Source organism: Balaenoptera borealis (genome assembly GCF_965194805.1).
Source record: "Balaenoptera borealis genome assembly, chromosome: 14".
Classification (NCBI taxonomy): Eukaryota; Metazoa; Chordata; class Mammalia; order Artiodactyla; family Balaenopteridae; genus Balaenoptera; species Balaenoptera borealis.
Window position 1 is genome coordinate 63,128,274 of NC_138875.1, and position 23,231 is coordinate 63,151,504.

Consider the following 23,231-nt stretch of genomic DNA (forward strand, 5'->3'; position numbering starts at 1 on the left):
ATTCTTGTCATGTATAAAAATCTGTTTTCATAAATCGAAACTCTATTGTCTTATAATTCTGAGACTATCAAAATGTTTATTAATTATTTGATTTGTCTGTGAATTTTCTGGATTATCTATGAAGAAAAACACCATATAACTGTAATAGTTTTAAAACATGCCCACAGTTCTTTGTGACAACTCTCCCCTCTTGAATCCAGATGGCGTGGTACCTCGCCCTAATGAACAGAATGTGGTGCAGGTGATGTGTGACTTCAAAGGAGAGGTGACACAGGCAGTGCAGCTCCCAGCTAGACTCTAAGGATGCTCACTCCTGCAACTCAGGGGCTACTGGTGAGGAAGTCCAGGTCACGTGGAGATGCCACGTGCAGGTGCTGCAGCTGACGGTTTACCACTGGGTGAGGGTCCAGGCAACACAGCCTGGCCACCACCTGAGCTATGCTGCCTGGGAGATGGTGAGCAAGACCCGCCTGCGTCCAGTCAGCCTTCCGATTCCAGATGTGGCGAGTTACTGTTAGGGTTTGAGGGGGTTAGTTACACAGCAGCAGTTCCCAATCCTTATGCCTTCGTTTCTTATTCTTCTCTTACTGTAGTGTCCGGGATCCAAAGTACAATGTTAAGTGGAAGTGGTACTTGTGGGCACCCTTGTCTTGTCCTCGAGTTTTAAAAAATGTTTGTAACACGTTATCATTAAGAGTGATGGGGGGCTTCCCTGGTGGCGCAGTGGTTGAGAGTCTGCCTGCCAATGCAGGGGAAACGGGTTCGAGCCCTGGTCTGGGAAGATCCCACATGCCGCGGAGCAACTGGACCCGTGAGCCACAATTACTGAGCCTGCGTGTCTGGAGCCTGTGCTCCGCAACAGGAGAGGCCGCGATAATGAGAGGCCCACACACTGCGATGAAGAGTGGCCCCTGCTTGCCGCAACTAGAGAAAGCCCTCACACAGAAACGAAGACCCAACACAGCCATAAATAAAAAAAAAAAAAAAAAAAAAAAGTGATGTGACTGTAGGTGTCCTCTCATGTTAGTTACAGAAGTTTCCTTCTGTTTCTAGTTTGATACATTATTTGTTTTTAATCAGGAGCAAGAACTGACTTTAAATAATCTTTCTGCATCTATTGAGATATTCATATGGCTTTTTTCTCCTTTGCCTTGTTACTAAGGTTAAGTACATTTATAAGACTGTCTAATGCTAAGCCACCCTTACATTGCTAAAATAAACTTAATACAGACACTGCTGTATTCAGTTTGCTAACCTTTCTTCAGGATTTTTACATCTACATTCATGAGGTAGATATGCCTGTAACTTTTATTCCTCACTACACTTTTCTGGTTTGGACATCCAAATTATCTAACAGCCTCACAAAAGGAATTGAGGAGTATTCTCTTTTTCTGTTCTCGGGGGGAGTTTTTATTATTATTAAGACACGCCTGTTGGGACTTCCCTGATGGTGCAGTGGTTAAGAATCCGCCTGCCAGTGCAGGGGACACGGGTTCGAGCCCTGGTCCAGGAAGATTCCACATGCTGCGGAGCAACTAAGCCCGTGCATCACAACTACTGAAGCTTGCGCGCCTAAGAGCCTGTGCTCTGCAACAAGAGAAGCCACTGCAATGAGAAGCCCACACACCACAATGAAGAGCAGCCCCTGCTCGCCGCAACGCAACTTAGAGAAAGCCCCGTGCAGCAACGAAGACCCAACACAGTCAAAAATAAATAAAATTTAAAAAAAAAATAAATTAAAAAATAAATAAATAAATAAATATTTATTTTACTTAAAAAGACACACCTGTTAAAGCATCTATTTCCAGTGTTTTCTTAGTGGAAATATTTTTTTAATTAATTTATTTAGTTGTCACAGGTCTACTTAGACTCCACACTTCTCCTTTAATCTGTGTTGGTAAATTCTATTTTTCCAGGAGTCTGTTCCATTTCTTCTAACTGATCACATTTATTGCCATAATTGTTTGCAGTACTCTAGCTTTTTAATTCCTTTTACATCTGTATTGATGTTCCTCTTTTTTCTCCTAATATTGTTTATATGGACCTGTCTCTGTCTTTCTGGGGTTTCTGTTTTGTTTTTAAATATTTACTGTATGTATGTATGTATTTGTTTGTTTATTTATTTATTTAATTATTTATTTATTTCGCTGCGCTGGGTCTTAGTTGTGGCATGCAGGATCTTTGTTGCGGAATGTGGGATTTTTTAGTTGAGGCATGCGGAATCTTTTTAGTTGAGGCATGCGGGATCTTTTAGTTGTGGCATGCGGGATCTAGTTCTCTGACCAGGGATTGAACCCGGGCCCCCTGCATTGGGAGCATGGAGTCTTAGCCACTGGACCACCAGGGAAGTCCCTGTCTCTCTGGTTTCTATGTTTGTTTTATTTTTCTTGCTCAATCTTGCCAGTTTATTAGTCTTATCAAGGAACTAATATTTGGTTTTGTTTGGTCCTTTGATTTCTACTCTTCTTTTATTTTTGTATTATTTCCTTTCCGCTTTTTCTTTTCTTGGTTTTTATTCTGTTACTTTTACTCTAAATTAGGTTAGACACTTAGCACTTTAATTTTCAGCCTTTTGTTTTAATACAAACATTTAAGACAGTGTATTTTTTTGCAGTACTCTTTTTGCTGCTTTATGCAAGTTCTGATAAGTAGAATTTTACCTATTGTTCACTTTTAAGTTTCCATTATGATTTCTTCTTAACCCATGAATCATTTAGAAATCTTTAAATCTCCAAATTTATAGGAATTTTAATCTTTTTATTAATAATCTATAATTTAATTGCATTACGGTCAAAGAACATGGCCTGTAAGACAGTAATTCTTAAACTGTTTTAAGAGTTACTTTTACAGCCTAGTCAATTACAAATATTCCATGTCAGTCCTAGAAGAATGTGAATTCTCTAATTGTTGGAGAATAGGTTCTATATATAACGTTTTATATATTTTTCTTATTAAATAAAGCTTAACTGTGTGGTCCAAATCTTCTACTTCTTTACTAATATTTTGCTTTAAGAAGTCCGTGAACGGGCTTCCCTGGTGGCGCAGTGGTTAAGAATCCGCCTGCCAATGTAGGGGACTCAGGTTCGAGCCCTGGTCCAGGAAAATCCCACATGCCACGGAGAAACTAAGCCCGTGCGCCCCAACTACTGAACCTGTGCTCTAGAGCCCGCGAGCCACAACTACTGAAGCCTGCGCGCCTAGAGCCTGTGCTCCGCAACAAGAGAAGCCACCGCAGTGAGAAGCCTGCGCACTACAACGAAGAGTAGCCCCCGCTCGCCAGATCTAGAGAAAGCCCACACGCACCAACGAAGACACAACACAGCCAAAAATAAAAATAAATTAAATAAATAAATGAAAAAAAGTCTGTGAATATAGAATTGTCAATTTCTTTCTGTAATTCTATTCATTTTTGCCTTATATACCTTGAGACTATTTTATTAGGTGAATACAAATGTCACAGCTGATACTGCCATGTGCATTCAGAGTAGCTATGCCATTTGCTGAGATCTTTTTTAGGAGGTGGGGCGCACAGAAAGCCTGGATGTCTTCCTTACTTCCTCCCCACCTAGCAATTTATTTAAAAAGTGTGTTCTTGTTTTGCAGCAGTAAGAAACTATGGACTATCTAATCTGCCACACTACTGGAATGAGAAGTCCACGTGTTACTTTAAACACTGATGGATGAACCTTGAGGGCATTATGCTATGTGAAATAAGCCAATTACAAAAAGAAACACTGTATGATTCCATTTCTATGAGGCACCTAAAGTGATCAGACTCTGAGAAAGAGAAAGTAGAATGGTGACTGCCAGGGGCTGGGGGAGGGGGGAGGGTTTCAGTCATACAAGATGACAAGAGCTGTCATACAAGATGACAAGAGCTGTCATACAACAATGTGCATACAGCCAACAACACCATGATGGACACCTAAAAACTGTTAAAAGGGTAAATTTATGGTATGTGTTTTTATCACAAAAAACAAAACAAAACAAAAAACTACTCTTTCACCACCAACTTTGACAAGAGAAGGCTGGTACTTCCTTTTAGATCAAATAGTAAACTGGGATTTCTACAGGCAAAGCAAATATAGTAAGGAATATTTCAAAATCTGGCAGCTGTCTCTAACAGTACAAATACAATTCTCAAAGTGATGACTATAACCTTTCTTTTCTCAACCAACCACCTTCTGGCCGATCTCTTCTACAATTACCTCATGGTTAAGTGAGACAAATAAGGCATCTTTTCAGTCATGGCAATTATACAAAGACTGTAGACTTCTTAAAATTCTTTCTATTTCAAAATACCCCTCTTTGGGACCTGCCTGGCTATCCAGAGGGTAAGACTCCGAGCTCCCAATGCAGGGGGCCCGGGTTCAATCCCTGGTCAGGGAACTAGATCCTGCATGCATGCCACAGCTAAGAAGCCCACACACCACAACGAAGATCCCGTGAGCCGCAACTAAGACCCGGCACAGCCAAAATAAATAAATAAATAAATATTAGAGGAAAAAAAAACCCCAACAAAATACCGCTCTTTGAATATGTACCTCATATTCATACCTCCAAATGTAGTTTCAAGCTGAGCATATAAGAATCACGTAAGGAGTTTGTTTAAAAATACATTTCCAGACTTGATGAATCAAAATCTAGAAAGATCTGTGATTCTGAATTAAAAACAAACAAACAAAAAACAATTCCTTTTGATTGCTTACAAACATGTCATTGCCTGCTTTGCACTCAGTATTATCTATGTTTATTTCCTGTATGGGTGTTTAGAAATTCTTTACATGAAAAATAATTGCTGGTTTAAAATAGACTATTTTAATAAAGTAAAAAAAAAAAAAATTATCTTAAAAGCCACCCCTAACTCCTTAAGCAGAGCTGAGCGCCTCTTCTCGGCTCCACCAGCACTGCACCATCTCCTGACACACAAAGCACAGCAGGCACGTACACACACCCCTGCCCCCCGCCACTGCACGTATGTTGTTGGCAGGCAGGGCACGTGGACTCACGGTCCTCTCAGGCACAGCACAATGGCGGACATGCAGCTGGTTTTCAATACACATTTTATGAACCAAGCCAACAACTGTACAGGACTCTGTATGGAAATGATGTAACAACTCTCAATCAAGAAAGGTATACCAGCATCACCTCAGGAACTTTGAAAAAATACCTATTCCCAGGTCCACCTGGATTTAGTGGGAGTCACCAGCTCCATGACCTCCTCTCCTGTGTGAGGATAACACCCCTGGGAAGTGGTTGTTTAGATGGTATTTGCGGGAAGAGGACTTTGAGTGAAGTCGGTCAAAGAAAGAGGAAGCCTATTCCAAACGGGAATGACATTCGAAAACTGTTAAAAACAGGGCACACTGGTGCCAAGTGAGTCACCAAAACAAACAATTTGTAGGAAAATGGCTACAAAAGGCCTTGTATGGTAACACTAAAGCACTTTAACTTTTCATAAAACTGAGGAGCACTACTGAAGACAGGAGTGGAGGACAGACCTGCATCACACAGAGATTGCTCTGGATACCGTGTGGGGGTCGGACTGAGGTGGGAACAGAACGGAGACTAGTTAAGAGGCTGCTGTAATAACCCAGGCCTGAACCAAGCCAGTATGAACAGAGAACAGATTGGAAATATACTGTGGAAATGGAATTATAATTACTTAGTCACCAACCAGATGTGGGAGATGAATGAGGGAAGAGAGGTCTGAGTTTCTAGCTGCAGCAAGTGTGCAGCTAGTGGTAGCCCTTACGAACATGGGGATAAAGCAGAAAGCACAGATTAGGGCTGGGACTGAGGGACTGTGGGGAAGGAATTCTGAGCCTGAGGTGGCTACAGCACATCAAGACAGAGAAGTGCATAAGTGGGTCTGTAGCCGAGAATAGAAATGTAGGCTGCAGATGAGATCTGGGGTCAGAAGCACAGAGATGGCAACTGAACTCACAGAAAATGAGGCCACTCACACAAGTAGACAAGGGGGAGACAGAGGCACAGACAGAGCTCTGAAGACAAAGACAATTGAGGAAGAGAAGTTCTGAAAAGGCGTGATCAGCCAGAGAAGTAACAGCAAAATCAAGAAAAATATGGACTTAGGGAAGGAAGGCATGGTTGACAATGTCGAAAGTCACAGAAGGATAAGAAAAGACACCGATGGAAAGTCCCTCATTGCATTAGAAAACTAGAAAGCGCACAGTACTTTAGAATAAAAGTTTCAGTGGGGAGGCTGGGGTAGAACCATGGCTGAAGAACGCGTGGGTGATGAGAGTGGAGAGACAGACAGGGTGGTGCACGCTTCTAAGATTCTGTGTGTGTGTGTGTGTGTGTGTGCACACGCCTGTGTCTGTGTAGGTGACAAAGCGATAGCTGGAGTGCGATATGGGGTTTGAGGTCAGAAGAGATTGGAGCACATCTGAATAATAAGGGAAGAGAGTTATTAGAAAGAGGTTGAAGCTATGAAGAAGAGAGGTGATGGTGGAGCATGAGGCCCCTGAGGAGGCACCCGGCATCGAACACAAACGCAGCACACCAGCAGCCCTAAAGAGGATGCCTACGCTCACCCACTGAAACCAAACATGGGGATCCTCTGAGCAGTAAGGCAGCCTAATTCAATATCTGAAGGTGGGATCGGTCAGAACAAAAATAAAATCACTTGATGAACACATTTTTAAAGCCCTGGTGTTACAACTGTTCACAAAACCCTGTGTGTGTGTGTGTGTGTGTGTGTGTGTGTGTGTGTGTGTGTGTGTGTGTGTGTGTGCGCGCGTGCATGTACATGCACATGCACAGCAGAATCTAAGTCCAACCACAGGGAACTGTTACATAAAGACTGACCTCCCCAAAGCCACTGTGGAAGCCACTAAAAGACTGTGTCCACGACAGGAAACGTCTACAACATGCGGCCACAAGGGAGAAAAGCTGCAGGTCAGTGCGTGCAGGATTCCAGCTGAATTTAAAAGAATGTACATACACATTTACACAGACAAATACCAAAAGAATATAAACCCAATAGTATTTGCTTGTTTTTAAATAATGAGAGTTTTTCCTTTACACATTTCTATGTTTTAAAACTTTTCAAGTAGTAGTGAATACACACTACTTTTGTAATTCGGGGGAAAAAAACAAATTACACCAATAAATATTTTAAGTAATACTTATAAAAGCTATGGAATAATATGAAAAGAAGTAGATATATATGACTATACATACACACATATATGATTACAATTATTTTGAAAAGAGAAAAATCATGTGTAAGAAAAAAGGATGGTAAGAAATACATCAATTAATGGTGGCCGTGTTGGAAGAGGAAATAATTATGGGCAATTTTCCTTCCTTCTACTATTTTATGCCTTGAAAATTTTCTTTGAAGAACATATGTTAATATGAAAAAAAAAAATCACCATACTTACCAACCCCAACCCCAACCTTTTCCACCATGTCCCGCCTCCTACGACACACACACTCACAACCCCCACAAGTACTTACATGGGCTTACATCTCTGTATCTGTTTCGATTTCTGTTTTCTGGAAACTTGGCCACTCTATGAGGATAGTCATGTGACTCACTGCGAATTTCCTTAAAATAACAAAAATATATTTTAATATTTCTCTTAAATTTTATATTGCAAAACAGATACTTTCCCAGCCACTATAAAATAACTTTCACTGAGCACTTAGGATAGGTCAAGTACTATGCAAAGCACATCATCGACGTGATCTCATTCAATTCTCACACCAGTGGGAAAGATTATCTTCCCCATTTTGTATGTCAGGGGTGACACGCTTTCAGGGGTTAAATGATCTACCAAAGGTCCCAGAGCTAGTAAGCGTGAGACCCCAGGACTGAACCAAGGTCCTTCAGGCAGAAGGCTCTGCTCTCATACACGTTCACTGCCCTGCCATGTTCAACACCTACAGCAACGTTAACAGTTTATGTGACAACTGATGCAAAGGAGGAATCTAAGGTTACCACATCATACTCAAATTTCCAACTAAACTCTCTGAATATTATCTACCTATATTTCAGAGCTTCTATCTTAAAATTTTAATCTATTTCTTTATCTTCATCCCATATAACTGTTACTTTATTCTGAGCCCAGGTATTCTCAAATTTTATTTCTAGAGCTACAAATGCTCTAGGACCCTTATGGTTCTTGGTATTCCACAACAGAAGAAATTCTGCGCCAGTATGCCTGCACTAGGCACTCAGCTACTTGCTGTATCCACCATGACCAGCTTTTTCTCCCAAGTGGAACATTATTCTGAGAATTCAGGTAAAAACAGAAACATACCAAAAAAAAACCCAAAGAGTATGCATTAACAGAAAAAATTAATTTGGGCTTTTGCTCACACTACCATGCCTGGAGAAACAGTATTTTAAAAGTTAGGCACCAAGACTTCCCTGGTGGTGCAGTGGTTAAGAATCCGCCTGCCAATGCTGGGGACACAGGTTCAAGTCCTGGTCCAGGAAGATCCCACATGCCGCGGAGCAATGAAACCTGTGCGCCACAACTACTGAGCCTGCGCTCTAGAGCCCGCGAACCACAACTACTGAACCCATGTGCTACAACTACTGATGCCTGCATGCCTAGAGCCCGTGCTCCGCAACAAGAGAAGCCACCGTAATGAGAAGCCCGCGTACCACAATGAAGAGTAGCCCCCGCTCGCTGCAACTAGAGAAAGCCCGCGCACAGCAAGGAAGAGCGAACTCAGCCAAAAATAAAATTAAATAAATAAATTAATCCATTAAAAAAAAGTTAGGCACCAGGTAATTTTATAAATTAAGCATAAATAAATTATTCAGATAATTTTCCTACCGTCCTGCCTGCCACCACCCAACAGCCCTAGGACAGGTAACTTTCTAGCTCATATTTTTACCCAACGGGCCTTCCAATACCCAAGAGTAGGGAACAAAGACCACCTCTCGGTGCAAGAAATCACAGCCTCTTTGTGCAAAAAGCATCAGGGTTCAACATATGTTGGTTCAGTCCTTTTGGAAAATGCAATCTGCCACACACACAGGAACAGAAACACACACATACACGTTACAATTGTTGCTACTGACTTTTTAATGCTACTCTCACACCCAGCAATCTTGCTAAGCTCTCTAACATTTGGTAGCTGGTTCTGAGTCTCTCAATATCAGCAAACAGTGATAATTCTGTCTCTCTTATACTTCATATTTCTCATTCATACCTCTTATTTCTTTTTCTAATCTAATTGCATTGGCTAGGACCTCTTATTCAATGTCAAACAGAAATATTTTTTCCCTGATTTTGAAAGAACTGCTTCTAAGGTTTAACCACTAAGTGTAATATTTGCTTTAGGTTTCTGGTGGATACCCTTTTCAGGTTAAGAAGGTTCCCCTCAGTAATTTCTAGTTTACTAAATGTTTCTTTCATCATGAATGGGTGTTGAATTTTACTCAATGTTTACCCTGCATTCATGGATATGATCTTAACTTTTCTCCTTTAATCTGGTAATGTATTGAATTACAATAATAGATTTTCATTTAGATATGCATAAATATGCATTTAAGGTTCCTCCATGTCTTTTCACGGCTTGATAGCTCATTTCTTCTTAGTGCTGAATGATATTCTATTGTTTGGGTGTACCACCATTATTTTAAAATGTATGCATCTATATTTTTAAGTTGAATTGACCTCTAATTTTCTTGTCCCGTGCAATTTATTCAGTTTTAGTATCAAAGCTCTATTAGCCTCATACAATAACTTGGACAGAAATATTACCTTTTAGCTTCAAATACTTTTCCATGAAAGCATATCATAACAAATTACTGTGACTAGATGAAAAAAGAAATAAAGCTTCATTTCCACTGATTATAAAAGTTTTTAAATGTCAAATAATAAGTTTTATATGTAAAGTTAAACACATTCAGGTCTTGGCTTATATCTGTATAATCTCAAACACTTCAGAGTTGAAACACTACAGAGTACAAGTAATTTTATATTCCAAGTTAATAATTGATATAAAAGAAAAACATTAATTTAAAATAATACTAAAACATGCATGTTGAGAGGTCTTCTGCATCAAATGCAGAGAAAATAACTGACAAGAATAAGAAATTCTAAGAACATCAGGCAGGTGAGGAGAGTGAAAAAGCGCTCCAACAGTTTGCTGCAGAGCGTATACTGCTGTAATGTTTCTGCGAGAACAATCTGATAAGGTTATAAGTTTGAGCCACCAATTTTGCCTCCAGGAATTTATATCGCATACAGCCATATACCTGTGTGTACCAGGATGTTCACTGTACGTAACAGTGGAAAACTGGCAGCAACCTCAGTGCCCTGCGGGAGTAAAGCAGAGGTGAGGGGAAGCAGGGGGACAGGAGGGAACCAGGAAAGGGGGACACAAGTGCTGCAAACACTTGTGTGGGAGGTCTCAAGGACACACTGTGAAAAAGGTATGAAAGACGTTGAGTAGCTCCCACCTCCATCCACTCAAACATAACTATGCCTGAGGACACAATGAATAATTCTAGAAGGAGTCAAAATACTAGTAACTTGTGGGGCGGAAGACTGGGGGACCGAACACCTAGGGGAGGGTAGAGATTTATATAACTAAAAACTTGCTTTAATTATAAAATATTTAAAACAAAAAAATATAGATAATAGGACACCCATGTTCCCACCAGTGAGATTAAACATCTGTTACTACTTTTGCCATATTTGTTTCAAATCTCTTTTCTTAGAAAAGGTATAAAGTACATCAGACACAGCTTTTCTCTACCCTGCTCCTCTCTCCTTTCCAAAGTAACCTTCCGTCATTCTAACTGCTTTTTATTGGAAACCTTTTGTGCCATTTAAATTTTAAACCATATATTCACATATTCTTTAGTCTATATATTACTTAAAAATAAACTAGCTAAAATAGTAATAAATACTAGTGTAATATCAGTCTTAATGCTAATAACTAGTTTTAAAATCACATCAAAAAGTTGTTGCAACACACAGATTGTGAGAAAACAGATGCAAATCATATATCTGATAAGGGATTAATATCCAGAATATATTTTTTTTAGAAAACTCTTACAACTAAAATATAAAACAATTTTTAAAAGGGCATTATACAAGCCCTTCTTCAGTACTCCTGTTATGCTTATACACCCATTTTCCACAGTTAAGTCCATCTGTTGGTTGCTGTTTCCAGTTTTTAGCCTAAAAAATGTTTTTTTGTGTACACTATAACTAATCATTACTGATATTGCAAAAAAAGAATAGGGCAGGGCCCCAAGTATTGGGGTAGGGAAGAGATCTTAATTTACAACACCATAAAAGAGATACATTTTCTCGGTTACTTTTTTTTAAAAGAGAGAATTCTTACAGAGTTCATTTTCTCAAATTTCTAATGTTATCATTATTATTTGTTCCCCTTTACCTTTCTTTAATTTCAGTGCATTTAGGAAGAACCCTAGTACTTTAGAAAGTGGCTCCAGAGGTACGTACTAGTTGCCTATTCCAACATCGATTCTTTCTTACTAAAGGTTTCTGAATGTATTTTCTGACTTTCAAAGACCCCAACTAAGAGCCTGAATTTCCCAGCCTCTCGTACAACTAAGAATAGTCATGGGACACAGTTCTGACCAATCAATGGGAATAAGCAGAAATCACTAGATTGGGATGCAGGACAGCTTTGATCAAAAGGGCTGGCTCAGCTGAATACAGGCTCTGATGTGGGGGGCAAGGGGTGGGAAAGGGCAGGAGCTGTCTGGTGACCCCAAGGTAAAAGCACATCCTGAGGAAGGCCAAGCAGAAATAGAGGAGACTGGGTCATCGATGACTTGATGGAGCCACAGTAACCGCTCTGGACTCTTATCTCCAGAATTCTCATCACACGAGAAATGGAAGTCCCTGTTTGTTGTTGCCTGATTTTCTTTCCAAGCAGCTAAATGCAGGTCTCTAATACACACAGTAGAGGCAAATCTCAACAATAACTAGATCTGACACTGATGAGGCATTTTCAGGACCACCCAAGACACAAAAATAAACAATTTTATAAGCACTTTATGTGAGCAATAAAATACAAGGTGTTTCTCAAAATGGGGATGGAAAAGGCAAGTGCTGAACTATTCCCTAGGTCTATCATATTCGGCAAAATAAGCCTCTACTGATGTTCTGATGCTGAAATGTTCCCCTCCTATAGCAGAGAGAACCCATAAATACTGGCCCTAAATACACAAAGGATGTCTCTGTTAGCAGTAAAACCTGTCAACCTCAGCAGTGCTGACATTTGGGCTAGATAACTAATCCTGTTGTGGGCCCTCTTGTGCCTGGCAGGATGTTTAACAGCAGTGCCCGGTCTCTACTTGTTAGATTGGCAGTAGCACCCCCTCCCCCAGATGTGACCACCAAAATTCTCTTCTGACATGTCCCCGGACAGCAAAATCTACCACCAATACACCCCACCAACACCCAGTTGAGAACCACTGTTCTAATCTAGTGCCCACTCCCACCTTTAATTAAAGCTAAATTTAAATGGGGAAGAGCTTTGTTTTAAAGAATAATTTAACCAAAATAAAAATTTTAATCCTATTGATTTTTATATGATTTTTGCTCAAAAAAGCTAGGAATAATTGACTCATTAGTTATTTCTTTCTTAGTGGCAATGATCCAAAATGTAGCTAACTCATGCACCAGTGTCTTTCATGGAGTTATTTATGATGTTGAAAGTCTAGAAATAACCTAAATGTTCAATGTCAGGGAAAAGATTGGTTGTACAAATCATGGTGCATCCAAATGAATACTGTGCAGCCATTTAAAAGAAAGGCACTCATGCCAGTGGTCGCATAAACTCATACAGTCTCCTGGAATGGTAATATATGACATAAACAAAGGCATAACAAACCAATAAATGGAACTGAGCTGCTATTTGGGAGAACAATTCATTCAGCTCCTCAGCTGTATTTGAAATTTACATACATGTGTGAGCTGACTATATTAAGATTGCCCAACACCTCCTTTTCCTAAGGATCTGGAAAGGAACTGATGCAAATCTGACTTGTTCTTCCCTAAAGATAACTTCTCTTGTTTTTTCTTTACCCTGAATACTTAGAAAACTCATCAGAACGCATCCTGGTTTTTATGCCTTTCAAATATATTCCTGGTGGAGACTCTGACCTTGAGACTCAAGGTGTTCCTCAGCTCAGAGATGTTCTTCCACTATTACTTCAGTTATTGCTTCATCTGTCTCCTCTGCTCTCTCTTCCAGGAACTCCGATCACAGAGTTGAGAACTTCCTGTGTTTTAAATGCTCTCTTACTATTCATTTAAAATACCTTCTTCCTAAATTCTGCGAGGTTTTCTTCCAAGCTAACTTGGTATTGTGCACTATCTATTCTGCTAGTGAGTCCTGAATTTTTTAACAGTCACATTCTATAACTTCAAGAACTCTTTCCTGTTCTCAGCTTATTTTATTTTTACAATCTGCACTTGTCATATTGGGAATCTGAATTCCACTTTTCCCTCTTTTTTTATACTATTTGGCATACTCTAAATGATACAGTCTCATTTTCTTCAAGTGCTGAGTTCTTCGTATGTCTAGCATTTGTTTGTTCATCTTTACAGAAATGATCAACCCTTACCCAAGGTTTTGACGCTCACACTGTTTACTATCAGAATCCTCTGAGTCTCAAAGGGACCCTTTGTGGGTGGGACCCTTCTCTAGTGTCAAATAATAATGTGGATTTTTTCTTATTACTGTGTTTTGGGCATTTCAGTGATCAATAAGAACAACAAAAAAGCTTCTACTGCATGGAATTAAAGACCTAGAAAATTATATCCTTTTCTCATTTTCTGTTACTGTTCTTGCTGCCAATTTTTACTACTATTTGCACAATTGTCTCTGACAATTTTCTCTCTAAAATCAGACCTCAGACTTTTCCTTGGAACTATCAAGGAGGCAGTCTAATAAGTGGCATAAGAAAAGCGCGCTCACATTTAAAGTAAACACAGGAAGAGAATTTATTTTTGCCTGAGGGCATAACAGTGCATGAACAGACCTGAAGGATGAGCAGGCAGATGTCAGGTCAGCAAGCAGGGAAAGATGGGTCCAAGCAGAAAAAGAGCTGTGCAAAGTCAGAAAGATGTGAATGTATGTAACAAATGAATGAAAGAATGATTAACTGATGTCTTGCAAGAAGTATAAGCAACACAAGACTTGCAGTACACGTAAGACGGAAATGCAAGTCATGAGGATGAACAGGTGGAGAGAGATCAGATTATGCAGGCATTTGTTCATGCTTCACTCACCCAACACACATACAGGGATTCTGCAAATTATGAAGATGGTGTTGCAAATGGAGGGGCAGGGGGAAGGAAAGATGGATTACTCTACAAACAGTATGATAAAAGCAAGCAGTTATTTAGGAAAAAAAATTAATTGATCAGGAACAAGACAAGAATTCCCACTTTCACCACTTCTATTCAACATAGTACTGGAAGTTCTACCTGAGCAATTAGGCAAAAAAAAAAAACAGTAGGCATCCAAGTTGGAAAGAAAGTTGTTAAACTATCTCTATTTATAAATGATGTGATCTCATGTGTAGAAAACCCTAAAGAATCCACAAAACGACTGTTAGAGCTAATAAACAAATTCAGCAAAGTTGCAAAACACAAAATCAACACACAAAAATCACGTGTGTTTCTATACGCTAGCAATGAACAATTCAAAAAAAATGAAATTAAGAAAGCAATCCCATTTACAACAGAATCAAGAATACTTAAGAATAAACTTAACCAAAAAGGTGAAAGACTTGTACCCTAAAAACTATAAAACATGGCCGAAAGAAATTAAAGACAACCTAAATAAACAGAATGATACCTCATGTTCATGGATTGGAAGACTTAATATTAAGATGACAGAGCTACCCAAAGTGCTATACTGATTCAAAGTAATCCCTATCAAAATTCCAATGACAATTTTACAGTAATGGAAAAACTCATCCCAAAATTCATATGAAAACTCAAGGGACCCTGAAAAGCCAAACAATGTTGAAAAAGAGTAACAAAGTTGGAGGAATCACACTTCCCGATTACAAAACTTACAGAGCTAGAGTAATCAAACACATGTGGTATGGCATAAAGATAGACACAGATCGATGGAATACAACAGACTTCAGAAATAAACCCTCAGAGGGACTTCCCTGGTGGCGCAGTGGTTGAGACTCCATTCTCCCAATACAGGGGGCCCGGGTCCGATCCCTGGTCAGGAAACTAGATCCCACATGCATGCCGCAACCAAGAGTTCGCATGCCACAACAAAGGAACCGGCGAGCCCCAATTAAAAAGGCTGCGAGCCACAACTAAGGAACCCGCCTGCCACAAGTAACACCGGGTGCAACCAAATAAATAAATAAATATTTTTTAGAAAAAGAAAGAAAGGGGCTTCCCTGGTGGCGCAGTGGTTGAGAATCTGCCTGCTGATGCAGGGGACACGAGTTCGAGCCCTGGTCTGGGAAGATCCCACATGCCGCGGAGCAACTAGGCCCGTGAGCCACAACTACTGAGCCTGCGCGTCTGGAGCCTGTACTCTGCAACAAGAGAGGCCGCGACAGTGAGAGGCCTGCACACCGCGATGAAGAGTGGCCCCCGCTTGCCGCAACTAGAGAAAGCCCTTGCACAGAAACGAAGACCCAACACAGCCAAAAATAAATAAATTAATTAATTAATTTTAAAAAAAGAAAGAAAGAAAGAAACCCTCAGATCTATGGTCAACTGATTTTCAACAAGGGGGCCAAGACCATCCAATGTGGAAAGGACAGTCTTTTCAACAAATCGTGTTGGGAAAATGAGACATCCACATGCAAAATAATGAAGTTGCACTATTACCATATACCTTACACAAAAATTAACTAAAAATGGATCAAAGACCTAAATATAAGAGCTAAAACTATAAGAAACTCTTAGAAGAAAACATAGGAATTGAAAATCTTCATGATCTTGAATTTGGCAATGGTTTCTTAAATTATGACACCAAAAGCACAGGCAACAAAAGAAAAACAGATAAATTGGACTTCATCCAAATTAAAGACTTAAGTGCATAAAATGACACTATATAAAGAGTGAAAAGAAAACTCCCAGATTGGGAGAAAACATTTATATATCATGTATCTGACAAGACATTAATAACCAGAATATCTAAAGAACTGCTACAATTCAACAACAAAAAGACAATTAAAAAATAGGCAAAGACACTTGGGACTTCCCTGGTGGTCCAGTGGTTAAGATTCCACGCTACCAATGCAGGGGGCCCGGATTCAATCCCTGGTCAGAATCCGCACGCCACAACTAAGAGCCCGCATGCTGCAACTAAGACCCGGCACAGCCAAAGAAATAAATATTTTTTAAAAAAAGATAGGCAAAGACACTTGTTAGAATGGCCAAAATCTAAAACACTGACAACACCAAATGATAACAAGGATGTAGAGCAACAGTAACTCTCATTCTCTGCTGGTGGGAATACAAAATGGTTCAGCCATTCTGTAAGACAGTTTGGTGCTTTCTTACAAAACTGCACATACAATCCAGCAATCATGCTCCTTGGTGTTTACCTAAAGGAGCTGAAAACTTATGTCCACATAAAAACCTGCACATGGATGTTTATATCAGCTTTATTCATAATTGCCAAAACGTGGAAGCAACAAATGTGTCCTTCAAGGGTTGAATGGATAAATAAATTGTGACACATCCAGACAATGGAATATTAATCAGTGTGAAAAAAAAATGAGCTATCAAGCCATGAAAAGACATGGAAGTACTTTAAATGCATATTACTAAGTAAAAGAAGCCAATCTGAAAAGGCTACATACTGTATGACTCCAACTATATAACATTCTGGAAAAGACAAAACTATGGAGACAGTAAAAGATCAGTGGTTGTCAAGGATTGGAGGGATGACAAGGTGGAGCACAGAGGATTTGTAAAAATACTCTGTATGATGCCACAGTGATGGATACATGTCATATAATACATCAGTCCAAACCCACTGAATATACAACACCAAGAGTGAACCTTAATGTAAACTATGGATTTTGGTGATTATTATCTGTCAGTGTAGGTTCATGGGTTGAAACAAATGTGTCACTCTGGGTGCGGGGGAGGGGGGAATGTTGATAATGATGTGGGGTCAGGGGATATATAAGAAATCCGCCTCTCAATTCTGCTGTGAACCTGAAACCACTCTAGAAAAGTAAAGTCTTAATTAAACGCAAAACAAAAAAAGGCAAAAGACTTGAAGAGTCATTTCTCCAAAGATTCAAAAATGGTCAATAGCACATGAAAAAGATGCTCAACATTCTGAGTCATTAGGGAAATGCAAATCTAAACCACAGTGACATACCTACTAGGCATGACCATAATTTTTTAAATGGTAAATAACAAGTGTTAGGATGTGAGGAAAGCAGAAACCTCAAACATTGCTGGTGGTAATGTAAAATGTTGCAGCCACTGTGGAAAACAGTTTAGCAGTTCCTCCAATGCTAAACAAAGAACTACCATATTATCCAGCAATTCCACTTCTAGGTCCAAACCAAAAGAATTAAAACCAGGGACTCCAATGAACACTTGCACAGCAATGTTCACAGCAGCATTTTTCACAATAGCCAAAAGGTGGAAACAATCCAAATGTTCATTACCAGACAGAGAAACAAAACGTAGTATACCCATACAAAAAAAATATTAGTCAGCCATAAAAAAGGAATAAGGTTGTTACAGACGACAACATGGTTCAACATTAAAAACATTATGTTAGGGCTTCCCTGGTGGCGCTGTGGTTGAGAATCTGCCTGCCAATGCAGGGGACACGGGTTCGAGCCCTGGTCTGGGAAGATCCCACATGCCGCAGAGCAACTAGGCCTGTGAGCCACAATCACTGAGCCTGCGCGTCTGGAGCCTGTGCCCCGCAACAAGAGAGGCCGCGATAATGAGAGGCCCATGCACCGCGATGAAGAGCGGCCCCCACTTGCCACAACTAGAGAAAGCCCTCGCACAGAAACAAAGATCCAACACAGCCATAAATAAATAAATAAATAAATAAAAATTTTAAAACTTAAAAAAAAAAAAATTATGTTAGGTGAAATTATCCAGACACAAAGGAACAAATATTGTAGGATTCCACTTGTATGAGGTACCTAGAAGAGGCAAATTCATAGAGCTAGAAAGTAAAGCAGAGGTTACCAGGGGCTGGGGGAGGAGGGAATAGGGAGTTATTGCTTAATGGGTACAGAGTTTCTGTTTGGGGTGCTGAAGGGGTTTGGGAAATGGTAGTGATGGTTGCACAACACTGTAAATGGAATAAATGACATTGCAGAGAGGGCAGACAGCAGAAGCAGGAAGAACTACAATTCTGCAGCCTGTGGAATGAAAACCACATTCACAGAAAGAAAGACAAAATGAAAACGCAGAAAACTATGTACCAGATGAAGAAACAAGATAAAACCCAAGAAAAACAACTAAATGAAGTGGAGATGGGCAACCTTCCAAAAAAGAATTCAGAATAATGATAGTGAAGATAATACAGGACCTCAGAAAAACAATACAGGCAAAGATCAAGAAAACGCAAGAAATGTTTAACAAAGACCTAGAAGAATTAAAGAACAAACACCTAGAAAACTTAAATAACAAACAAACAGAGATGAACAATACAATAACTGAAATGAAAGATACACTAAAAGGAATCAATAGCAGAATAATTGAGGCAGAAGAACAGATAAGTGACCTGGAAGACAGAATGGTGGAATTCACTGCCGTGGAACAGAATAAAGAAAAAAGAATGAAAAGAAATGAAGACAACCTGGGACAACATTAAACACACCAACACTTGCATTATAGGGGGTCCCAGAAGGAGAAGAGAGACAGAAAGAACCCAAGGAAATATTTGAAGAGATTATAGTTAAAAACTTCCCTAACATGGGAAAGGAAATAGCCACCCAAGTCCAGGAAGTGCAGAGAGTCCCAGGCAGGATAAACCCAGTGAGAAACACACCGAGACACACAGTAATCAAATTGACAAAAATTAAAGACAAAGAAAAACTTTTAAAAGCAACGAGGGAAAAATGACAAATAACATACAAGGGAACTCCCATAAGGTTAACAGCTGATTTCTCAGCAGAAACTCTACATGCCAGAAGGGAGTGGCACGATATACTGAAAGTGATGAAAGGGAAGAACCTACAACCAAGATTACTCTACCTGGCAAGGACCTCATTCAGATTTGATTGAGAAATCAAAAGCTTTGCAGACAAGCAAAAGCTAAGAGAATTCAGCACCACCAAACCAGCTCTACAACAAATGCTAAAGGAACTTCTCTAAGTGGGAGACACAAAACAAGAAAAAGACCTACAAAAACAAACCCAAAACAATTAAGAAAATGGTAATAGAAACATACATATCGATAATAACCTTGAATGTGAATGGATTAAATGCTCCAACCAAAAGACACAGGCTCGCTGAATGAAAACAAAAACAAGACCCATATATATGCTGTCTACAAGAGACCCACTTCAGACCTAGGGACACATACAGATTGAAAGTGAGGGGATGGAAAAAGATATTCCATGCAAATGAAAATCAAAAGAAAGCTGGAGTACCAATACTCACATCAGATAAAACAGACTTTAAAGAATGTTACAAGAGACAAGAAAGGACACTACATAATTATCAAGGGATCAATCCAAGAAGAAGACATAACAATTATAAATATATATGCACCCAACACAGAAGCACCTCAATACATAAAGCAAATGCTAACAGCTATAAAAGAAGAAATTGACAGTAACATAATAATAGAGGGGGACTTTAACACCTCACTTACATCAATAGACAGATCATCGAGACAGAAAATTAATAAGGAAACAGAAGCTTTAAATGACACCATAGACCAAATAGATTTAATTGATATTTATAGGACGTTCCATCCAAAAACAGCAGATTACACTCTCTTCTCAAGTGCACACAGAATCCATTCTCCTGGATCTATTCTCCAGGATAGATCACAACTTGGGTCACAAATCAAGCCTCGGTAAATTTAAGAAAATTGAAATCATATCGAGCATCTTTTCCAACCACAATGCTATGAGATTAGAAATGAATTACAGGGAAAAAATCATAAAAAACACAAACACATGGAAGCTAAACAATACATTACTAAGTAACCAAGAGATCACTGAAGAAGTCAAAGAAAAAACCAAAGAATACCCAGAGACAAATGACAACGAAAACACGACGATCCAAAACCTATGGGATTCAGCAAAAGCAGTTCTAAGAGGGAAGTTTACAGCAATACAAGCCTACCTCAAGAAACAAAAAAAATCTCAAATAAACAATATAAACTTACATCTAAAGAAACTAGAGAAAGAAGAACAAACAAAACCCAAAGTTAGTAGAAGGAAAGAAATCATAAAGTTCAGAGCAGAAATAAATGAAATAGAAACAAAGAAAACAATAGCAAAGATCAATAAAACTAAAAGCTGGGTCTTTGAGAAGATAAACAAAATTGATAAACCTTTAGCCAGATTCATCAAGAAAAAGAGGGAGAAGACTCAAATCAATAAAATTAGAAATGAAAAAGGAGACGTTACAACAGACACCGCAGAAATACAAAGCATAAGAGACTGCTACAAGCAACTCTATGCCAATAAAATGGACAACCTGGAAGAAATGGACAAATTCTTAGAAAGGTATAACCTTCCAAGACTGAACCAGGAAGAAATAGAAAATATGAACTGACCAATCACAAATAATGAAACTGAAACTGCGATTAAAAATCTTCCAACAAACAAAAGTCCAGGACCAGATGGCTTCACAGGTGAATTCTATCAAGCATTTAGAGAGGAGCTAACACCCATCCTTCTCAAACTCTTCCAAAAAATTGCAGAGGAAGGAACACTCCCAAACTCATTCTAGGAGGCCACCATTACCCTGATACCAAAACCAGACAAAGATACTACCAAAAAAAGAAAATTACAGACCAATATCACTGATGAACATATATGCAAAAATCCTCAACAAAATACTAGCCATCAGAATCCAACAACACGTTAAAAGGATCATACACCATGATCAAGTGGGATTCATCCCAGGGATGCAAGGATTCTTCAATATGCAAATCAATCAATGTGATACACCATATTAAGAAAGTGAAGAAAAACCATATGATCATCTCAATAGATGCAGAAAAAGCTTTTGACAAAATTCAACACCCATTTGTGATAAAAAACTCTCCAGAAAATGGGCATAGAGGGAACCTACCTCAACATAATAAAGGCCATATACAACAAACCCACAGCAAACATCATTCTCAATGGTGAAAAACTGAAAGCATTTCCTCTAAGATCAGGAACAAGACAAGGATATCCACTCTCGCCACTATTATTCAACATAGTTTTGGAAGTCCTAGCCACTGCAATCAGAGAAGAAAAAGAAATAAAAGGGATACAAATTGGAAAAAAAAGTAAAACAGTCACTGCAGATGACATACTATACACAGATAACCCTAAAGATGCCACCAGAAAACTACCAGAGCTAATCAATGAATTTGGTAAAGTTGCAAGATACAAAATTAATGCACAGAAATCTCTTTCATTCCTATACACTAAAAACGAAAGACCAGAAAGAGAAATTAAGGAAACAATCCCATTCACCATTGCAACAAAAAGAATAAAATATCTAGGAATAAACCTACCTGAGGAGGTAAAAGACCTGTACTCAGAAAGCTATAAGACACTTATGAAAGAAATCAAAGGTGACAAAAACAGATGGAGAGATATACCATGTTCTTGGATTGGAAGAATCAATATTGGGAAAATTACTATACTATCCAGAGCAGTCTACAGATTCATCACAATCCTTATCAAATTACCAATGGCATTTTCTACAAAATGAGAACAAAAAGTCTTAAAATTTGTATGGGGACACAAAAGACCCCGAATAGCCAAAGCAGTCTTCAGGGGAAAAAAAGGAGCTGGAGGAATCAGACTCCCTGACATCAGACAATACTACAAAGCTACAGTAATCAAGACAATATGGTACTGGGACAAAAACAGAAACACAGAACAATGGAACAGGATAGAAAGCCCAGAGATAAACCCATGCACATATGGTCACCTTATTTTTGATAAAGGAGGCAAGAATATACAATGGAGAAAAGACAGCCTCTTCAAAAAGTGGTGCTGGGAAAACTGGACAGCTACATGTAAAAGAACGAAATTAGAACACTACCTAACTCTATACAGAAAAACAAATGCAAAATAGATTAAAGACCTAAATGTAAGACTGGACACTATAAAACTCTTAGAGAAAAACACAGGAAGAACACTCTTTGACATAAATCACAGCAAGATGTTTTTTGACCCACCTCCTAGAGTAATGAAAATAAAAACAAAAATAAACAAATGAAACCTAAAGAAATTTAAAAGCTTTTGCACAGCAAAGGAAACTATCAACAAGACAAAAAGACAACCCTCAGAATGGGAGAAAATATTTGCAAACGAATCAATGGACAAAGGATTAATCTCCAAAATATATAAACAGCTCATGCAGCTCAATATGAAACAAACAGACAACCCAATCAAAAAATGGACAGAAGACCTAAACAGACATCTCTCCAAAGAAGACATATAGATGACCAAGAGGCATATGAAAAGCTGCTCAATATCTCTAATTATTAGAGAAATGCAAATCAAAACTACAATGAGGTATCACCTCACACCAGTTAGAATGGGCATCATCAGAAAATCTACAAACAACAAATGCTGGAGAGGGTGTGGAGAAAAGGGAATCCTCTTGCACTGTTGGTGGGAATGTAAATTGATACAGCTACTGTGGAAAACAGTATGGAAGTTCCTTAAAAAACTAAAAACAGAATTACCATATGACCCAGCAATCCCACTACTGGGCATATACCCAGAGAAAACCATAATTCAAAAAGACACATGCACCCCAGTGTTCACTGCAGCACTATTTACAATAGCCAGGTCATGGAAGCAACCTAAATGCCCATCAACAGACGAATGGATAAAGAAGATGTGGTACATATATACAGTGGAATATTAGCCATAAAAAGGAACGAAATTGGGTCATTTGTAGAGACATGGATGGACCCAGAGACTGTCATATAGAGTGAAGTAGGTCAGAAAGAGAAAAACAAATATCGTATATTAACGCAAATATGTGGAATCTAGAAAAATGGTACAGATGAACCGGTTTGAAAGGGAG

General features: G+C 39.0%; 1 protein-coding gene across 4 annotated transcripts in view; it reads right to left on the reverse strand.

Moving 5' to 3' along the window:
- Nucleotides 1-23,231, reverse strand: part of PTPN2 (protein tyrosine phosphatase non-receptor type 2) — a 76,747-nt gene that overhangs the window by 42,378 nt on the left and 11,138 nt on the right. For all 4 annotated transcript variants that reach the window (XM_082354851.1, XM_082354852.1, XM_082354853.1 and 1 more), the window contains exon 2: nt 7,489-7,579. In XM_082354851.1, the coding sequence (XP_082210977.1) occupies nt 7,489-7,579 (91 nt within the window). The remainder of the gene's footprint in view (nt 1-7,488; nt 7,580-23,231) is intronic.